Genomic DNA, 19,744 nt, shown 5'->3' on the forward strand with positions numbered 1-19,744 from the left:
TTTCTGACTTTATGTGAACGAAAAGACACAAATTCGCCCGTTTTCTCATTGGAAATAGGTACATTTCAAAATATCACTGTCCTGGTCACAAAAGCAAAGCTTGTGGGGAATAATAGCCATTTTCTATACTTTTGAGGCATAAGCAATTAGGAAGTAACACTTACTACCCAGAGAAAAAAAGAAGAAAAAAAAATTTGTTACACAGTGACATCATAACAATTCCTGAAAATGTTGTTTTCACATTCCAGAGGTTATAGTAACTTCCCAGTAGACAGACTGACTACAGGTGAGATTTTTACAGTTAGTCAGTCTATCCACTGGGAAGTTGCTATAATCTCTGGAATGTGAAAACAACATTTTCAGGAATTGTTATGATGTTTATCCTAAAATAACAGAATACTGTACTCATTATCTCACCCGTTGTCAGTCAGTCTATCTACTGGGAACTTACTACAACCTTTGGAATGTGAAATAACATTTTGGTGAATTTTAGTTGTTTTGAAAATAATCTAATACTGTACTCTTTATTGGACTTACTGTAAAAATCTCACTTGTTGTAGCTCAGTCTTTTAACTGGTACCTACTACAACATTTGGAATGTAAAAGTGTACTTTTAATGTTTTATGTTTAACTTGCATGTCAACTGAATGAGTGATTGGACACCGCCTGTGTTTAATAGTGAGTGGAAGTTTCTTACAGTCGGGACACCTTGTGTCCGAATCTTAGCTATTCGAATTTTATGTCCACTCCAATTCATGTTCATGATGCCTAAACATTAATTTAGCATTCACTTTTATCCAAAGCAACAGAACATTACATTTATCAATGGGACACGAATACACAGGTACTACAAAATCATACAATGTTAATAAAAATAAAAATAATATATAATAGACCAACTCCCAGTCAGCATATGGCCAGGTGATGTGGATTGCGATCTCTCATGCGTCGTCCATTAGAGGCAACAACACCATGATGTGCCCAGCAGCAATATTCAAATACATATGGCATGCATAGTTTACAGTTAGTGGTGGTTCGGGACAATATTTAATGAAAATTGATACAAATTTACAGCACGATCCCAACTCTAATTCTAGCTGATGGGATTAAAGCAGTAGGCTACAGACGACGGGGCAAGTTGACCAATCAGATGAAAGGGGCATTTCACATGTGCATATCAAATATTCAAGCCGTAAATAAATTTTTTTAAACAAAGGAAGAAAATGAAAATTGAGCCATTTCCCCCTTTCTCTTTATTCCTTTTTAAATAGTGTGGCAGGGGGAGCAAAAGACAGACACAGTGGGTATGGTGTCAAGCCTCGGAGAGGCATTTATTGGAAACAATAATAAACGTAAAAATGTCCAAAAGGGGTAGTAAAGTGTCCAAGGGGGAATATTGTTCATAATAAAGGGGGAATCTGGCATCCTCGCGGTGAACGGGGCTCCGAGAAAGGGGTGGGGTAGTGTTCATAGGAAAGCCCAGGCACGGGCTGGGTCAGTCGGCCGCTCACGCTCCCCTCCAAAGTCCACGGCGCATGGGGCGGCGTCACTGGCGGCCTCACTGGCGGCCTGTCTTCCCAGGCCCGCGGCAAGCGTGAAGGGAAGGTGGCCCGGCATCTAGCCCGTCGGCGGCAACGTGAGCAGTTCACCCCCGGCGACTCATTACAGCATCCGTGGGTCTAAAGAACAGGTCCGGCAGCGCATCCACTCATCCGATCCCTCCCAGCTCTGGTCCTGGGCGTGCAAGGATGCCAGTTTGCCAGAATTGGTGCGCACTGCGTTTTAAAGACAGCGGTGATGAAGCATTATCCCCACCAGGTGTGCTTCATTCACCGCTGACCAAACGAGGCTTATTATTTATGCACCTCTTCTCGCTCTCCCGCCCAACTCCCGTCGTGAGCCTGGCTGAAGGGCGGCCCTAAGAGGCGGGGCGACGATGACGAGCCAGAGTGGCGGATCATTCCGCCACAATAGAAAATGAAATGGTCAACAGGAAATGAGATTGTATCTACTTATTCTATTCATCAGTGTTAAAACCAATAAAGAAGACACCGCATTTTTCGTTTCTCATTTTTGGGTTAAAAAAAGAAAAAAGGAATGGACGCAAAAGTACACGGACCGTCCCGTGGCTATTTTTCCAATTTTTAACTTGAGTGTTAAATCGAAATTATGAAAAACAAGTCGTTATTTGTTTTTTTAATATTGGTTTTGTAGACAAATAAGTCGTTTTTTGTTTTTCCGATTTTTAATTCCAAATTGAATATGAAATGAACGAATGATACATGGATTCTTCTACATTGTAGGGTTTGAGCAGTCATTATAAAAACACATAAGGTGTAGCTATAAACACTGGGTGATGCTCAGAAAGTGTTCTCGCACTCTCTACACACTCCGAGAGAGCGTCCAGTCAACATCAGACATCTTCACCTCTCATGAGGTGATTTTGGTACTTCAGCACCTGCTTCTGATAGGACCAATACAATGAAAACCCAGCTGCAGCCAACAACACACACAACACATTCTGTCAAAACCATCTGCATTAGAGACGTTTTCAAGTGTGTCACTGTGTGTGTCTGGGGAAAAAACCAGTGTTTCCTGCACTGCTATAAACTGAATCTACAACCTTATTCTAAAGTGTTACCATTTGGTTTAATATGAAGTTAACAGTTACACAAGAGTGCAACAGTTGGGATACAAAGGCAAAAATCCCATAAAGAAATCGATTTTTAACGATCATCTTTCAAGACAGACCTATCATAAGGCGTGATTTCAACTTAATTTAGAAAATGTCATGTTTGACTGCCTAATTCTTCATTCTGCACTACAATGATACATGAGATGAATAGTTAACTTAATTGCCTAAATAACATTTAAAACACGTCTTGCAATGGCGCCTGCAGCTGTACGGCCGTATGCACTGTGCGTACTATGAGCGCACCGACTGACATGAGAAATATTTACTCTCATAATATTTCACCAATCATGAAGTGTGTCCCGTATTTCTGTTGGCTGTTTAAAAGAACTAACAATGCCCAATTTGCGAATGAATAATTATTTCGAGTTGATTCTTTTCAGTGAATTGGCCAAACGGGCTTGCAAAATGGTCTAAATCGATTTGTGAGCGGTTTCTCACACAGTAAAACAGTATCGGGTTAATTACGAACACAGTGGAAATTTACCTACAGTCAACCGAAACAAAAGTTTGTCTTTTTGAGAGGTAACTTTGAGAAACTACAGCTAGTGCTGTGTCATGTGAACAAGGGGCTGTTCAACTAAACGTGTTTTTGCGTCCGCTCGCGCTGTTTTTCAATCGTTTTCCATGTAAACATTTGCTAGATGGATATCTTTTGACAACTGCGTCAAGTTTCACTGTGTTTTTAGCATGTCTCACGGGAGCGCTGCATTTTTAGACGCTGTGTCAAGTTAAAAAAGCTTCTTCAGCTGCTCTATTCGTTGTGGTGCGTTTTGCTTTTTTGGGGGGGGGGGGGGGGGGGATTTTTCCCCTTTTTCTCCCAATTTGGAATGCCCAATTCCCAATGCACTCTAAGTCCTCGTGGTCGCATAGTGATTCGCCTCAGTCCGGGTGGCGGAGGACGAATCCCAGTTGCCTCCGCGTCTGAGACAGTCAACCCGCGCATCTTATCACGTGGCTTGTTGAGCGCGTTGCCACGGAGACATAGCGCGTGTGGAGGCTTCACGCCATCCACTGCGGCAACCACGCTCAATTCACCATGCGCCCCACCGAGAACAAACCACATTATAGCGACCACGAGGAGGTTACCCCATGTGACTCTACCCTCCCTAGCAACCGGGCCAATTTGGTTGCTTAGGAGACCTGGCTGGAGTCACTCAGCACGCCCTGGGATTCGAACTAGCGAACTCCAGGGGTGGTAGCCAGCATCTTTTACCACTGAGCTACCCAGGCCCCCGTGCATTTTGCTTTATTGGCACGAGCACGTTTGTTCTGAACGGTTACTGGAAGAAATGCTTTTAGCCAATAGTTACATGAATGCTTCTCATACTCGAGAAAATAAAACAAATGTTTATCTCAAAGTCACCAGAATTGAATGCTTTGGTGTTGTTTTTTGCAAAAAAATTAAATAAAATTCTCACGGGGGAGCAGGCGCCCCTGACGTCTTGCACCTTTGTCTTCTTGTACAAAATTTTAAATACTGTTTTTCCTCAAAGTTTGCAATGTTATAATTAATCTCAGAACAGGTTTGTTTAGTTCATGGCTTAGGCCTCCCTGTTGATTCATTTTTCCAAAAAAGACATTTACACACACATATGGTAAGACGAATTGACATTTGATAATTTTCACTAGTTAAAATGCTAATGCTTGATATCAGGAATATAATTACTACTAATGGAAATGGCAATTCTCTTTTTTTCTCCCCAATTTGTATTGCCCAATTCCCAATGCACTCTAAGTCCTCGTGGTGGCGTAGTGACTCAAACCGGGTGGTGGAGGACGAATCTCAGTTGCCTCCGCGTTTGAGACCGTCAATCAACGCATCTTATCACGTGGCTTGTTGAGCGCATTACCACGGCGACATAGTGCGTGTGGAGGCTTCATGCTATTCTCCGCGGCATCCACGCACAACTCACCACGCACCCCACCGAGAGCGAGAACCACATTATAGCGACCACGAGGAGGTTACCCCATGTGACTCTACCCTCCCTAGCAACCGGGCCAATTTGGTTGCTTAGGAGACCTGGCTGGAGTCACTCAGCACGCCCTGGATTCGATCTTGCCACTTCAGGGGTGATAGTCCCAGACCCCCAGAAATGCCAATTCTTGACATCACTAATTACATCTGCACTAGTAAAACATTAATTCTTTATATAAAAATGATGTCATCACTCGCAGAAAGACACATTCTTAATCTCAAGCAGTCATTTTTAATATCATTTTTACTAGTAAAATTTCACAATTACCTGCCATCCACTCCTATTAAAAACGCAGTTTAACGAATGTCCATTTGTTATCAACAACTGAATTGCAACTATTAAAAATGCTCATTTTTTTTATATCAGTAATTTAGTTTTCACTAGTCCAGTGTTTATTTCTGATATCTGTAATGAGATTGTACCTAGTAAAAAATCCTTTATAGATATCTTTAATTACCCTCCAATTTATTGATATCTGAAATCCATTTCCAGATCTATGAAATACCAAATCTAACATGTTGAACTACATTTACAGATATAAACAAATGAACATTTTCACTAGTTGTAATTCAGTTGTTGATGTCAGAAATGGACATTTGCACCATGTAATTATGGATATCAAAAATGATAATTTTTACTAGTAAGAAATGCATGATTTGTGAAACTGGAATTTCAACTACTGTAGTAAGAAATTATGTTTGCATATCTGCATTTTGCAGTTACAGATATCCAGAATTACAGTTTTCACTAGATGAAATTCCATATTTGATGTCAAGAATTAACAATGTAATTAGTGATGTAAAGAATTGCCATTTCCACTAGTAGCAGCTACATTCCTGATATCAAGAATAAGCATTTTACGTAGTGAAAATTGAATCGTTGATATCAATTAAATTCGGCTTGCGACACACTCACACACACAAACCATGATACAACTTTCTAGAAAAGCTCTACAATTTTCTTTAAACGATAAGACAGAAATATTTTTCCTTAAACCTCACAACTGGATCTTATCAGAAAAAATACATGCAAATAAATCATTCATGTTTGAGCAATGCGTACCCCTCCCTTGTTAAATACAATTCTCATTTGTACTTCTCGCTCTCTCTCTTTCTGCACTCTGCATGCACAACTGCAGAAAGACAGATGTGTACACATTTTGTCCCTGTTCTGAGTGTGGGAGGGAAGCGGGCACAGATGGATAGTGGGTAGCTTTACGGATATAGCACTGCTACACCCGCCCACATACTGTACGCACACAGATCAGGAGGTGGGTCGAACCTTGCCTGGCTTGCTGCATCATGCAATTCAATCACACACACACACACACACAATCTCATAGAAATGTTTGTGTAAACAAACATGTGCAAAAACTCGTGTGGGCTGAAATGGCACTTAATAACAATCACAAGCACGAATGAAGGCAAATGAAGCCAAACAGCTTTTTATCCTTTACGCTGCTCATTATCCATCTATCACTCTGTTCCGTCCTCTCGCAGAGACAGAGATGAAAGACAAGAAGCAAATGCAAAGAAGCAGAACACACTGAGCCAAACACAATTCACAAAATAACACATTATACAGACTGCATACAGAACATGGCAGCACACATACTTCCAAAGACAAAGCATAAACACTCACCATGTCATCCAGCGCATAACGCAGCAGTCCATGCTCGTACAGGAGGAAAAAGCGTCTTTGCCATTTCTGCAAAAGAGGAAATCAACACTGCAATGAGCTCCAGATCTTGAAATCTAGTGACATCAGCATCTGCCCCTCTATCACATACAAAACTCCGAAAAGCATCCAGTACTGCTAAAGACAGACGCAGCGATCTGTCAGAGCATGGTGATGTCTGACAGCTTTATACGGTGTAATTAGCTTATATAAAGTGCAACTCCGCCAAGCTAATTATATGGCTGATGTTCGTCAGTTTAAGATTATTGGCATTGGCAAGTAACCGTGCCTGCTTGGCTGATTTTAGACCGAAAGCTAGTTGCAGCACAAAAGAAAGGAATGCTGGTGTCTCGAGTTGCGCTTTCAATAGTTTACTGTAAACCCGAATAAGTAAGCAGAACTCAAAAAATTTGAGGTAATCAGTTACATCAAATTTCTTAAGTTAATAAACAAACAAGTTTAAGTTAACTTCCTGATTTTAATGTTGTACACACGTTAATTGCCCTTAACTTGAAATATTGAGTGAGCTAACTCATACATTTTGATGGCATTCAGCTGAACTTAAAATTACCATTAAGTCTCAACTTGCATACTTAAAGTAGAGCACATCTACTGTAACTAGCAAGAACAAGCTAAGACTGTGTGTTAGCATACTGAATGCATGCTAATCGGTTGCACCATGCTTTAGCATAGCAACTGCTCAATGAGTAATGCAATATCTGCATACTAAATATGTACCTGTCCTTAAACCAAGCTCAAGCTCCACTATTCACCATAACGGTAACCCCTAAAACGCCAACACAACAGAAATTCTCCAAAATAACACAGTAAAACATTAAACACAAATAAGTCTCCCCCTTTAGGTTAATCTTGCGCAAAGACACTTTATATAACACTAAATTTGAACATTTAATCTCCATTTCGAGTGCCATGCAATGCATGCTGGGAAACAGAAATACCCTGCCCAGTTTCAGTTTATTTAACTCTGAAACAATAAAACAATTCAGGTTATTTAAAAGGTGCCCGTTTCGTGAACTCAAAAGAAAGAGAAAGTTCTAAATACTCATCAAGGTTAATTTATTTGAACTAATTTGTATGATTTAATTTTTCCCAACAGTATTTTGAGCATTATGGGATTTAGAAGTTATTTTTAACTTGACACGGCGTCTAAAAATAATGCAGAGCTCTTGCACAATGGCGCTGAAAAACCAGCAAGACGTGGCACAACGCTAAAAGACGTCCGTCTAACACGTTTACAAAGAAAAGCATGTAAAACGGACGCAATAACGCATTTAGTGTGAATGGCCCCCAGTCCTTCTTACGTCAGTTCCAAAGTCTACTGACGGCTTTGTCAGAAGACAGAGCACATTTTCTGCAAATTTGGCGTAGAAGTTGTTAAAAATGTTGATTTAATTTCCACTATTTTGTAAATGTCTCATTTGCGATCCTTAAAGCTGATGCGTGCTATTTTTTCAGTGTTTCAATTCTTTCTCGTATCCCAGCATAGTACGCGGTCAACTAAATGTAAAGGCCGAATTTCACGATGAATTTGCGAGACGAACTGCAGACGAAAAAGTCTATTCACACAGAGACCGAGATAAATAAATAAATAAATAAAAGTTTCACCCCTGTACAGTAAGCGGCGCTGTTCTACAAACATTTATTCTGGTTTAATACATGGATCTTTATAAATAAAAAATGTATTTGTCAATTCATGAGATTAATGCAGTTAAGACATTTATTTACTAATTTGGCATAACGGTTTCACTATGTTCTTTCCATGTTTTTGATGCAATCTGAGGATTGAAGTATCTGTTTGGGTTTTTTTTTGCAAGACAGATGAGTAAAGAGTGCTGTTGCATACGTCCCGCGTCTTCTGTCTTTATATTTTTGCATGTATTTTCTCCATGGGAATCCATTGTTCCTATTCAAAGCTTGTTAGGAACAAACTCTGGTATTGGTGTGAATAGGCCTCAAGTCATTTTAAGGTTGATTTCACCTAAAATACACCGTATATAGACAGTAATATTGTGATTTAATGTGTGACTTTGGGCTATTTTTATTATCTTTCCATTTTGTTTGTCAATCTGCGATTTATTGTTTGCTGTTGAATTGTTTCCCATCCCACAAACTCCCTTTGCTGCCATTTCTCACGGGCTCAGCTTGAGACAACCGAGAGTGAGTCAGCGACTTCACTGCCCCCTCACACACACACTTACAGAATACTGTGCATCTCCTTTAAATGCCCTGCTCTGTATGAATACGCATACATCAACATCACTAATGTGCTATAAAAGAGACAGAATTTCAGTCTATAAACGTTCTTTTAGCATTATGCACAACATCTAATGCATGAGATATTTTAATGCTATGTTTTTAAGGAATGTTTCACCAAAAAGGGAAATTCTGTCATTATTAACGCACCCTCGTGTTGTTCCAAACCCTTATGACTTTTTATCTTCCATGGAAAACAAACGGAGTTAGATAGAAAGTTAGTCTTAGTCACTATTCACTTTCATTGCATCTTTTTTCCATTCAATGAAAGTGAACGGTGACTGAGGCTATCCTTCTGCATAAAATCAAATTCTATGTTCCCAACTTTGGAATAACGTGAGTGTGAGTAGATGATAACAGAATTTTCATTTTTGGCGAACTATCCCTTTAATATGTGTTAAAAAAAATCAATGGCTTACACACTAAATCAGACTCACTGGTAGCATTTCTGATAAGTTTTGAGTGTTAGCTTTGGTTTTGATGGAAGTGACCATGATTTTGAGATGCTACTATGTGATCACAGCAGAACTTGCCTTAAGACTCACTTTTGAGTTATAGTAAGGCATTTTATTTCACATTCAGTAAAGTGTTTTGGTAAAGTTTTCCTTTAAAGAGCAGCGCAACCATTAAAATGAACAAACCCGTGATCTGTGTAGAGGATTGTCAAAATTTGTTCCTTCAGGTGCCAGGAGCAGCCATCCACCATAGATGGGTTTTGCCTGAAACACAATACACACAACACACACACACACACACACACACACACGCACGCACGCACGCTCATTATAAAGCAACAAATAAATTCAGAATAATGATAAATGATGATGAGTAATCATGGAAAGCGATAAAGAAAGGCTTGTTCATCTGGTTTTAAGACGTTTTTGTTGATTTCACTACATTTACACCGGTCATCAGTGCACCCTTTCCCCCCCACTTCTTTTGAAACCATTACCTTTATTAACGCATTGAATAATGAATCAATTAATCAAATAGTCGTTAATTTAGGACATGTTCACGTTAATCCGTTTTCAGTTTCCTAACGTCATCATTTTTCAGAGTTTTCAAACGAAAACGGATTCATGTGAACATGGCCTAAATTAACGACTATTTGATTCATTGATTCATTATTCAATGCCACTTGTACCGTATGTTCCAAGTTTTCAAAAGCCATATGATAGTTTTGTGTGGAAAAAAAGACTAAAATTTGAGTCGTTAGGTACTGAAAAACATTTTTGTCCTTTTTAGAGTTTGACAGAATTTTGACAAACTTTTCTTTAACATAAAAATAAAAACTAATCTGCATTTCACCTTTAAGGCAATGTACCAACATAAAATGCCAAAAAATGCATTACGTCCCCTGCATAAATGTGAAAATATATACATGCAGAAATAAATAAATGTATACATACAAAATAAGGAAGTATAAATACTCATTTATGTCACATTTAAAAAAATGGTCAGATGAAACAAATAAAAGAGCTTTTTGGCAGCAAACACCAGAGATGGGTTTGGTGCACACAGAGATGAAGAAGTACACAATGCCCACGGTTAAATGTGGTGATGCATCTTGAATGTTGTGGGGCTGTTTTTCTGCCAGAGGTCCAGGACATCTTGTTCGGATACATGGCATCATGGACTCTATCATATACCAACAGATAAAAAATCAAAACCTGACTGCCTCTGCCAGAAAGCTTACAACATGCCCTGGTTGGATCTTCCAGTAGGACAGTGATCCAAAACAAACATCAAAATCAACACAAAAATGGTTCACTGACTACAAAATCAAGGTTCAGCCATGGCCATCCCAGTCCCCTGACCTGAACCCCATAGAAAGAGGAGAGTCCACCAACATGGACCTCTGAATTTGAAGGATCTGTAAAGGTCCTGAATGGAGGAATGGTCTCAGATCCCTTGCCATGTGTTCTCCAATCTCATTAGGCATTATATGAGAAGACTCAGAGCTGTTGTCTTGGCAAAGGGAGTTTGCAAAACGTATTGAAAAAAAGGGTGCCAATAATTATGGCCAATGTGTTTTGGAGAAAATTTCCCCCGTTTCAATCGTTTTACTTCAATTAAAGGTTAGATTTTTGTGAATGTTTTGAATGAAAGATCAAAAGGATAAACAATGACGATTTTTTTCTTCACAGACTTCTTTGTCCATATTTACCAAGGGTGCCAATAGTTTTGGCCACTACTGTATTTAATATTGGCAGACTTGGTCCTCCATACAAGTGACCCTCATGTGGCTGCACAACAATGTGCAGAGGAACGGATTAGCAATATTAGAGAAACTTAAAAGAAAGCACCAGAAGAAGCATGCATGAGAGCAAAATCAACCAACAAAGAATGAATGCGTATGGGGCGCTGTCAGATTATCGTCTGGTTAAAGGAATGTTGGTTTGACAACTTGAACGATGGACCATGAAAAAGTTTGAGTGTAAGAAAAACAAAGTGAAATTGAAGGAAAGGAAAAATGTAATTCTCCTCATATCACAAACAGGATCAAGACGGCTTTGGAGGGAAATTCCTCCATCTATTCACCTGATCTTCTGCTAATGGGACATAGTTTGTGCTCTGGGAAATCATTGTCTGTATGACTGATGAGGGACGGAGTGGGATGGAGTGGGATAGAGAGACAGAGATAGATAGAGAGAGAGAGAGAGAGAGAGAGAGAGAGAGAGAGAGAGAGAGAGAGTAATGTAGGCCAGATTTTCCTCTTCAATGGTTAAAGTCTGTTCTGTTTATTTTTAAAGTCCCCCTTTTCTCTCAGAACAGCTGAACTGAGTTCTGACTGTCTCAATGTGTGTGTGTGTCAAGGGGGAGGGTGGATTCTAATGGTATGACAAAAGCATGGACATGCAGATAGAAACCTGACCAACTGCAGAGAGAAAGAGAGAGATGGGTATATTGACGTCTGGCAGAAAGAGGGCTCCTGAATCATTACGAGAGCCCCGTGCAATTCTTGTTTCTGGTTGGTTTGGTTCATGGTTTAGAATGGCTCTTTTTTTGTAAAAGGATTTTATGAAATCCCTATGGTAAAAATGAATGGGGAGAACACTTCTGGAACCAAGACGGTCGAAAGGGTGGGAGGGCGCCGTCTCGCTCAATTGTGGGTGGTTGCCAGGACGTTGCAATATGGTTGCTTAAGTGTTCCGAGTGGTTTTTGGTGTGTTGTTATGTGGTTGCAAAGGTGTTCTGTCCTTCAATGTATGTCTATGGAATATCTTCACCTGTTTTAACATTTGCTCGAAATATTTGGCTTGTGTCCCTCCTTCTATGCAAGTCTATGATATTTATTAACGCCCATTTCATCGTCCACCAGGTGAAAATCATCCGTCTGATCGCTAAGTAAAAACAATATTAATAGTGATGCTTGCTTTAGCAAACACTACTAAAAATGTATCTCTACTAGTGGAATCAGATAGATGAAATACGATTTTTATCTTCAGGATCAAACACTAGTCTGACCTGACCTACTGCTCTCGTTTCTCATTTCATTTCCCTCATAATAAGCTGCCCATTCTCATGCTCTGCAGTGGAGAATTATGACTTTATAATGTCATGACACAAATTGTCAGACCATCATGGAATGTATGCATGCAGAGTTTTTAGATTACATATTTTGCCATTTTCCTTTGGTCATTTACTTTTTAAAGTCTAAAAAGTTTTTCCCCCTCAGGAACATTAAGTGGCGAAAAATATGTAGAATATTCCTCACATTAAGCCACCAAACGAAAGCATGAGGGACAAAATCAGAATTGATTTTGACGGGTGCAGCGCTGTCATAGGAACAAACATATATTATAATATATTAGGGCTGGGAAATTTAACACGCTAATTTTTGCGATGAATCTTTTTTGTTTAACGCGTTAATGCAATTAACGCATGTGGTGAAGTGGGCGTGGCCGAGCGACGTCTGTGGAGAGTGAGGCCGAGAGAGGAAGAATGGTAAGGATTGACACCTGTGGGCAATTATCACTAACAGCTGTTTGTGTTTGCTGTGAGAGCTAGGAGGGATAAAAGGGCAGTCCGAACTGCCGGAGGAGAGAAAGAGGGAGAGAGATGCACACAGCAGTCCAGTGTGTGTGTGTGTGTGTGTGTGTGTGTGTTCATTGGTGCACTGAAAAGCCATCCTTTGTGTGTTAGAAAGAAAAAGCGTGTAAAATAAAGATTTACGTGGATCGTGTACCTGGCCCCCACGTCCTCCAAGACTAAGCAAGAAACCTTGTCACAATGCAGTGAGACTGGGAGAAAGGTGTCTCGAGTTGTTCCTGGCAGGCTACTCAGCCACAGGATCCATATGGCTGAGATAACGGTGGGGGCGGGGTTAGAGCATCGGCTGCCTTACCAGGAACGAACCCGGGCATCTTTGTACATGGGCCGAAACTTCACTAATGTTTTTCCCCACTTTCTGTGGCTAAAATTGGCATATATACATTTTCATGAGGTGCACACTTGACTGCACATCCCAACACTGAAAGGAAACTGATTGTGTGATGCAGTGCATACTTATTCATTACGTGCAACATATGTCCAGGGCATAATAAACACAGGAGCGGATTTAGTGTATGGAGAATGAAGACTTCACCCGAAGACTTCTGAACCAGGCGTGCGAGAGATGAAAGCAAGCTATCTCTTCGCATCGCCCGAAAACACCTACTAATTGTCATTCGAACTAGGGCTGGGCGATATGTATTAAAAAATTATATCTCGATATTTTTCAGCCTATTGACGATTTTCAATATATACACTATATTGCCAAAAGTATTTGCTCATCTGCCTTTAGACGCATATGAACTTAAGTGAACGCATATGAATTCTTAATCCATAGGGTTTAATATGACGTCGGCCCACCCTTTGCAGCTATAACAGCTTCAACTCTTCTGGGAAGGCTTTCCACAAGGTTTAGGAGTGTGTTTATGGGAATTTTTGACCATTCTTCCAGAAGCGCATTTGTGAGGTCAGACACTGATGTTGGACGAGAAGGCCTGGCTCGCAGTCTTCGCTCTAATTCATCCCAAAGGTACTCTATCGGGTTGAGGTCAGGACTCTGTGCAGGCCAGTCAAGTTCTTCCACACCAAACTCGCTCATCCATGTCTTTATGGACCTTGCTTTGTGCACTGGTGCACAGTCATGTTGGAACAGGAAGGGGCCATCCCCAAACTGTTCCCACAAAGTTGGGAGCAAGTAATTGTCCAAAATCTCTTGGTATGCTGAAGCATTCAGAGTTCCTTTCAATGGAACTACGGGGCCAAGCCCAGCTCCTGAAAAACAACCCCACACCATAATCCCTCCATCCACCAAACTTCACAGTTGGCACAATGCAGTCAGACAAGTACCGTTCTCCTGGCAACCGCCAAACCCAGACTCGTCCATCAGATTGCCAGATGGAGAAGCGTGATTCGTCACTCCAGAGAACGCGTCTCCACTGCTCTAGAGTCCAGTGGCGGTGTGCTTTACACCACTGCATCTGACACTTTGCATTGCACTTGGTGATGTATGGCTTGGATGCAGCTGCTCGGCCATGGAAACCCATTCCATGAAGCTCTCTACGCACTGTTCTTGAGCTAATCTGAAGGCCACATGAACTTTGGAGGTCTGTAGCGATTGACTCTGCAGAAAGTTGGCGACCTCTGCGCACTATACGCCTCAGCATCCGCTGACCCCGCTCTGTCATTTTACGTGGCCTACCACTTCGTGGCTGAGTTGCTGTCATTCCCAATCGCTTCCACTTTGTTATAATACCACTGACAGTTGACTGTGGAATATTTAGTAGTGAGGAAATTTCACGACTGGACTTGTTGCACAGGTGGCATCCTATCACAGTACCACGCTGGAATTCACTGAGCTCCTGAGAGCCGCCCATTCTTTCACAAATGTTTGTAGAAGCAGTCTGCATGCCTAGGTGCTTCATTTTATACACCTGTGGCCATGGATGTGATTGGAACACCTGAATTCAATTATTTGGATGGGTGAGCGAATACTTTTGGCAATATAGTGTATATATCGATAATTATGTATTTGCTCTGAAATGGCTCAAAAGCCTTTTTTTTTTTTTTTTTTTAGAGGAACCATCATTTCATCCAAAAAGCCATTGCAGCCAAGTAGATTCCATATTTTAAAGACATTAAGTGGAAAGCTATTCATGTTTTTCACTAAATAAACAAAAGGGAAAATGAAATTCAATCATTTTCCTTGATATGCACTTTTATATTTATATTTCATATACAATGATTCATAGTAGCTTACTTAAAAGCATCATTTACCTTCACATTTTTGTGAATAAGCAAGTTGTGCAAAGCTATTATTATTATAATATAATGCTGAATTATCATTATTATCCTGATTATTAGATTTGCATTATAGACACAGACACTGAGGAAGGCTGTGAGGCTGAAACATCTGTGTTCTCCTGTTCTGTGAGATATAAAATAAAATGTAAAGAATTGAGAAAAAGGAGTGCGGATCATTTTGTTTTTGAGACTGTTTAAGGGTTTATGAATACATGCACCCTGAAGTAGTAGAGCGCAGTGATTCCATTTCTTTGATCACATTTGTGTTATACAAAAGTAATGCATTTCTGTCCTGTTTACTTCACCTTCACCTGGGGCTTTTATTTTGACACCGAAAGTGCTGTCGTATTTACTTCAACTTCACAAGGAGCTTTTATTTCGACACAGAAAAGGCAATGTGTATTTGACAGTTTACAATGTCCCGCATTTCCTGAAATGCTGTAATCTCCTCCTTTTCTGTTATTCTGTGTGGCATTTGTAAATTTGTATAATAAGTTGTAGCGGTTACTAATGTTTGGAATTGCACGAATGCTTGAATCTGCTTTACTTTGATTTCACAATGTATGTGAACTGATCTGAGAGCGCTGCCATGCACGTGCCCACAGACCAGCGCGTCACCGGTTTGTTCCGAATCACACATAGACTGTGTTTATCTGTCTTTAAACTGCAGCCTTTTGTGTATTAATAATCACATATGACTGGGGCCTGGGTAGCTCAGCAAGTATTGACGCCGACTACCACCCCTGGAGTCGTGAGTTCGAATCCAGGGCGTGCTGAGTGACTCCAGCCAGGTCTCCTAAGCAACCAAATTGGCCTGGTTGCTAGGGAGGGTAGAGTCACATGGGGTAACCTCCTCGTAGTCGCGATTAGTGGTTCTCGCTCTCAATGAGGCGTGTGGTAAGTTATGCGTGGATCACGGAGAGTAGCATGAGCCTCCACATGCTGTGAGCCTCCGCGGTGTCGTGCACAACGAGTCATGTGATAAGATGCACGGATTGACTGTCTCAGAAGCGGAGGCAACTGAGATTCGTCCTTCATCACCCAGATTGAGGCAAGTAACCACACCACCACGAGGACCTACTAAGTAGTGGGAACTGGGCATTCCAAATTGGGGAGAAAAGGGGATAATATTTAATGATAAAGAAACTATTAAAAAAAATAAAACCATAATTACATATGACCAACTTGCCATTTTGATGTTATTTTGATTAATTGTTCAGCCCTGAAAGATCATGAAATTAGTTTACTGATGCGCTCTTTCTGAAACTTAAAGGCCAAATAAAAGCATCGCAATATTCACGATATTGGTCAATTTAACATCGTCAGCAAAATTATCACGATTATATCGTTAATATTTGATATATAGCCCAGCCCTAATTCGAACCAGTGTTAAAAGTGAAATTGCCCAAGACCCAGCGTGTGCACAATATAGGGACTGAGAGTGACCTTTAATGTATTATGCACCATAATTGAACCGTGATTAACCGCGATTAATTAGTTAAAAGAAATGTAATGGATTCACAGCCCTATAATCCGTCAATCATGCAAAATACAGTTTCATGACCGGTAAGAAACATTTATGTCTGGTGTATTTTCTCAATTCAAAAACCACTTTTTAAAACCAAATTCTGCATGAAACTGTACATACCCTCAAATTCAAAGATAATGAAGCGTTCACTCCATTCCTATACAACCGCAGAACCAAATATTCTGCCTTTCTTTGCCTAATCTTTGCATTCTTTGATAACAATCCAAACAATACAGTGAGACAGCTGGCAAACTGAGACCACGTCACCTCAGTCATCTATTCGAGAACCAGCTGTGGTCAGTTTTTTAAGGACAGAGTTGGGCTGTTGTGGAAAACCCCCTGCGTCTGTGGGCGGCCTAACAGTAAAAAGACTTCTGGTCCCAATCATGGTCCCAAAATAGAGACGTTCCGAGATGGGACGAATCTCAGGTCGCTCCACTCTGGCTGGTGAAACTACACCATTAATTACTAAGCACTTTAATTTCAGGGTCAGTAATCCAAGATTAAACTAAAGTTAAGCATCTTTATCAAGAACACCTTGATGATAGTTTATGGATCAGCCCTTCTGGGGTTTGAACCAACAACCTTTAGGTTACCAGTCCTGATTTTGAACTACTAAACTTCACTAATAGCAAGGGCTGCACAATTAATTGAATAAATAGGCTAATTGAGATTACAATTACAGCTGTCAATTATAGAAGTCCATGTGGGTCAACTTGTGTCACTTCAAAAGTTTCTATTAATGTGTGTTTTTGCAGCGTTTTATCATTTTAACCAAACAGTGACATGTCCATTGCTCACTTCTGTGTATAACTGATTGAAAAATTGCATCATGTTTATGCTTCTGAGAGGGTTCGTGTAAAATTGACCATTTAGGCGATTCTATTATTCCAAATAAATTACAATTACAATATGAAGAGAAATAATCGATAATAATGATAACGTGCAGCCCTAATTCCTCTGGTGAAACTGCACCGTTAATTACTATTACTAATTAAATAATAAAATAAAATACAACTTATTACTAATTAGTCATTTATCAGACACTTTTACCCAATGTGACTACTAACCCTACTATGCTGACTCTTCTCACTGATTGAGTAAACTCGTTCCCTCAACTGAATTAAGTAACGGCGTCTCCAAAACTTGTGTAATTAAGTTCACTTAACAGCCACAGGCTCCATATGGCTGAGATAACGGTGGGGGTGGGGTTAGAGCATCGGCTGCCTTACCAGGAACAAACCCGGGCATCTTTGGGTAGCTCAGCGAGTAAAGACGCTGACTACCACACCTAGAGTCACGAGTTCGAATCTAGGGCGTGCTGAGTGACTCCAGCCAGGTTTCCTAAGCAACCAAATTGGCCTGGTTGCTAGGGAGGGTAGAGTCACATGGGGTAACCTCCTCGAGGTCACTATAATGTGGTTCTCGCTCTCGGTGGGGCACGTGGTGAGTTGTGCGTGAATGCAGCGGAAAATAGCGTGAAGCCTCCACACGCGCTAGGTCTCCACGGGAACGCACTCAACAAGCCACGTGATAAAATGCGTGGATTGACGGTCTCAGACACGGAGGCAACTGAGATTCGTCCTCCGCCACCCGGATTAAGGCGAGTCACAAAATGTTATTTTGCATGCACAAGATATTTTGAGTCCACCAAAAATTTTCTACATGCACAAGATGAAATTGAGCACACAAAAAGTGATTTTGCATGCACAAGATGATATTTTGAGCGCACAAAAAGTTATTTTGCACATGCAACATTATATTCTGAGTGTAAAAAAATGTCTGCACGCACAAGATGATATTTTGAGCAAATAAAAAAAATTCTGCACGCACAAGATGATATTTTGAACGCACAAAAAGTTATTTTGCACATGCTTGAACTTTGTTGAGTAGAGCAATGTATCTTCTTGCAAAGATACATTTATTTTGAGCAAACGAAAATCAATTTTGCTCTTGAATAAAGTTTATTTGAATGTGAATTTGCTCAGAATTCTTTCATTTTGCTTTCTCCTCCTACCCACACTGCGTGCAAAATACCTTTTTGCATGCTCAAAATATCATCTCGCGCACGCAGAACATTTTTGTGCGCTCAAAACATAATTTTGTGCGCGCAGAATTGTGGCACAAGTATAACTCCATACTCCAGGGCACTTTAAAGAATACCATGTCATACACATGGCATTGCCAGAATGTCATGTCTAAAAAAAATGGTAATGACATGGTATTTCTTGTAGGCTAAGTGACATATAATGAAATAGCATGTCTCTCAAAACCTAATAAGCAGCAGACAGACCATGGTATGTCCAATAAACATAGTAATACCGCGGTATTACCATGTTACTTCACTATTAGTCATTTTAACAGAGTAAGCCTAGTTATCATATGGACGTCGCTTACCTGCGTGACGTCTTCATCTGTGAGCAGGTGCGCGTCTCGCGCTTTAAAGCAGTTCTGGCATTTACTCTTGTTGAAAATATTGGCCTGGAATTTGCGGCAGGCGTTATCTTTCGCAGACATGCTCTGTGCCATGAGTGTGTCTCAGTCCGTGATCCGTTATCCCGTTATTTTAAAAACTGCGCAATAATTCCACCGGAGAGTCCTCCCCCGCGCGCTGCAGTCCGACCTCCTGTACGCCTCATCACAAAATCGCTAAAAATTATTATTTATTCCAATACTAACCTGACAGGACCCACTCTTAGGGTAAAATACTGAGTAAAATAATAATAATAAAATGTAACAAAAATAATAATAATAATTCATTTAACTCCAAAAGTGCTTAAACGCTATTCTCCAGCTTTTATAATTATATAGGTTTAATTTAAAATTGTTAATCAAGATAAAAAGGCGACAAATCGTGTAACTCCAGTGTAAATAAGTGCTCGTTAAAGAGGAGGGGTTCAGCCCGACTCTCACTGTCCATCCCCCGGGTGTTCTCGGCTGACGGTTCGAGCTCTGGATTGAGTTCTGAGGGGGGCTTCAGTTCGGGACCCTTGATCCATGCGCGTCCCCGCTCCCCCGCAGGCACACGGACGCGCGCTGATGCGTTACAGTACGAGTTCCAGGATAATATGGCAAACTTATAAAAAACACGCAAAGTAAACAGCGCTGAAGAGGAGCCGTTTACTTTATACTAGCTCGCGGCTCCCGGTGAACCTTTGAGCGATGCGTGAAGACAAGAATCCTTAAACTCCATGATGTGGTTTAACGTGGCTTTTCTTGCGGATTTTTGCTGGTCTGGGTCCGTTTCCCACGGTCACAGCTGATCACACGGGTCCGGTTGCGCTCACAAACACCCATTAG

The 19,744-nt window shown here is 40.6% G+C and overlaps 1 protein-coding gene across 5 annotated transcripts in view; it reads right to left on the reverse strand.

The window, feature by feature from the left end:
• The window catches only part of LOC127434579 (trichohyalin-like), a 69,175-nt gene extending 49,437 nt beyond the window's left edge, over window positions 1-19,738 (reverse strand). For 3 of the 5 annotated variants that reach the window (XM_051687400.1, XM_051687401.1, XM_051687399.1), the window contains exons 1-3: window positions 18,842-19,734; window positions 9,264-9,341; window positions 6,313-6,378 (exon numbers count right to left, since the gene is read on the reverse strand). In XM_051687400.1, coding sequence (XP_051543360.1) covers window positions 6,313-6,378; window positions 9,264-9,341; window positions 18,842-18,973 — 276 coding nt within the window. In that variant the 5' untranslated portion in view covers window positions 18,974-19,734. Of the gene's footprint in view, window positions 1-6,312; window positions 6,379-9,263; window positions 9,342-18,841 lie in introns of all 5 variants that reach the window. The other 2 variants (XR_007896062.1, XM_051687398.1) reach the window with 2 other exon arrangements.
• Between the last annotated feature and the right edge of the window lie 6 nt (window positions 19,739-19,744).

This window comes from Myxocyprinus asiaticus, chromosome 44 (assembly GCF_019703515.2).
Source record: "Myxocyprinus asiaticus isolate MX2 ecotype Aquarium Trade chromosome 44, UBuf_Myxa_2, whole genome shotgun sequence".
Lineage (NCBI taxonomy): Eukaryota > Metazoa > Chordata > Actinopteri > Cypriniformes > Catostomidae > Myxocyprinus > Myxocyprinus asiaticus.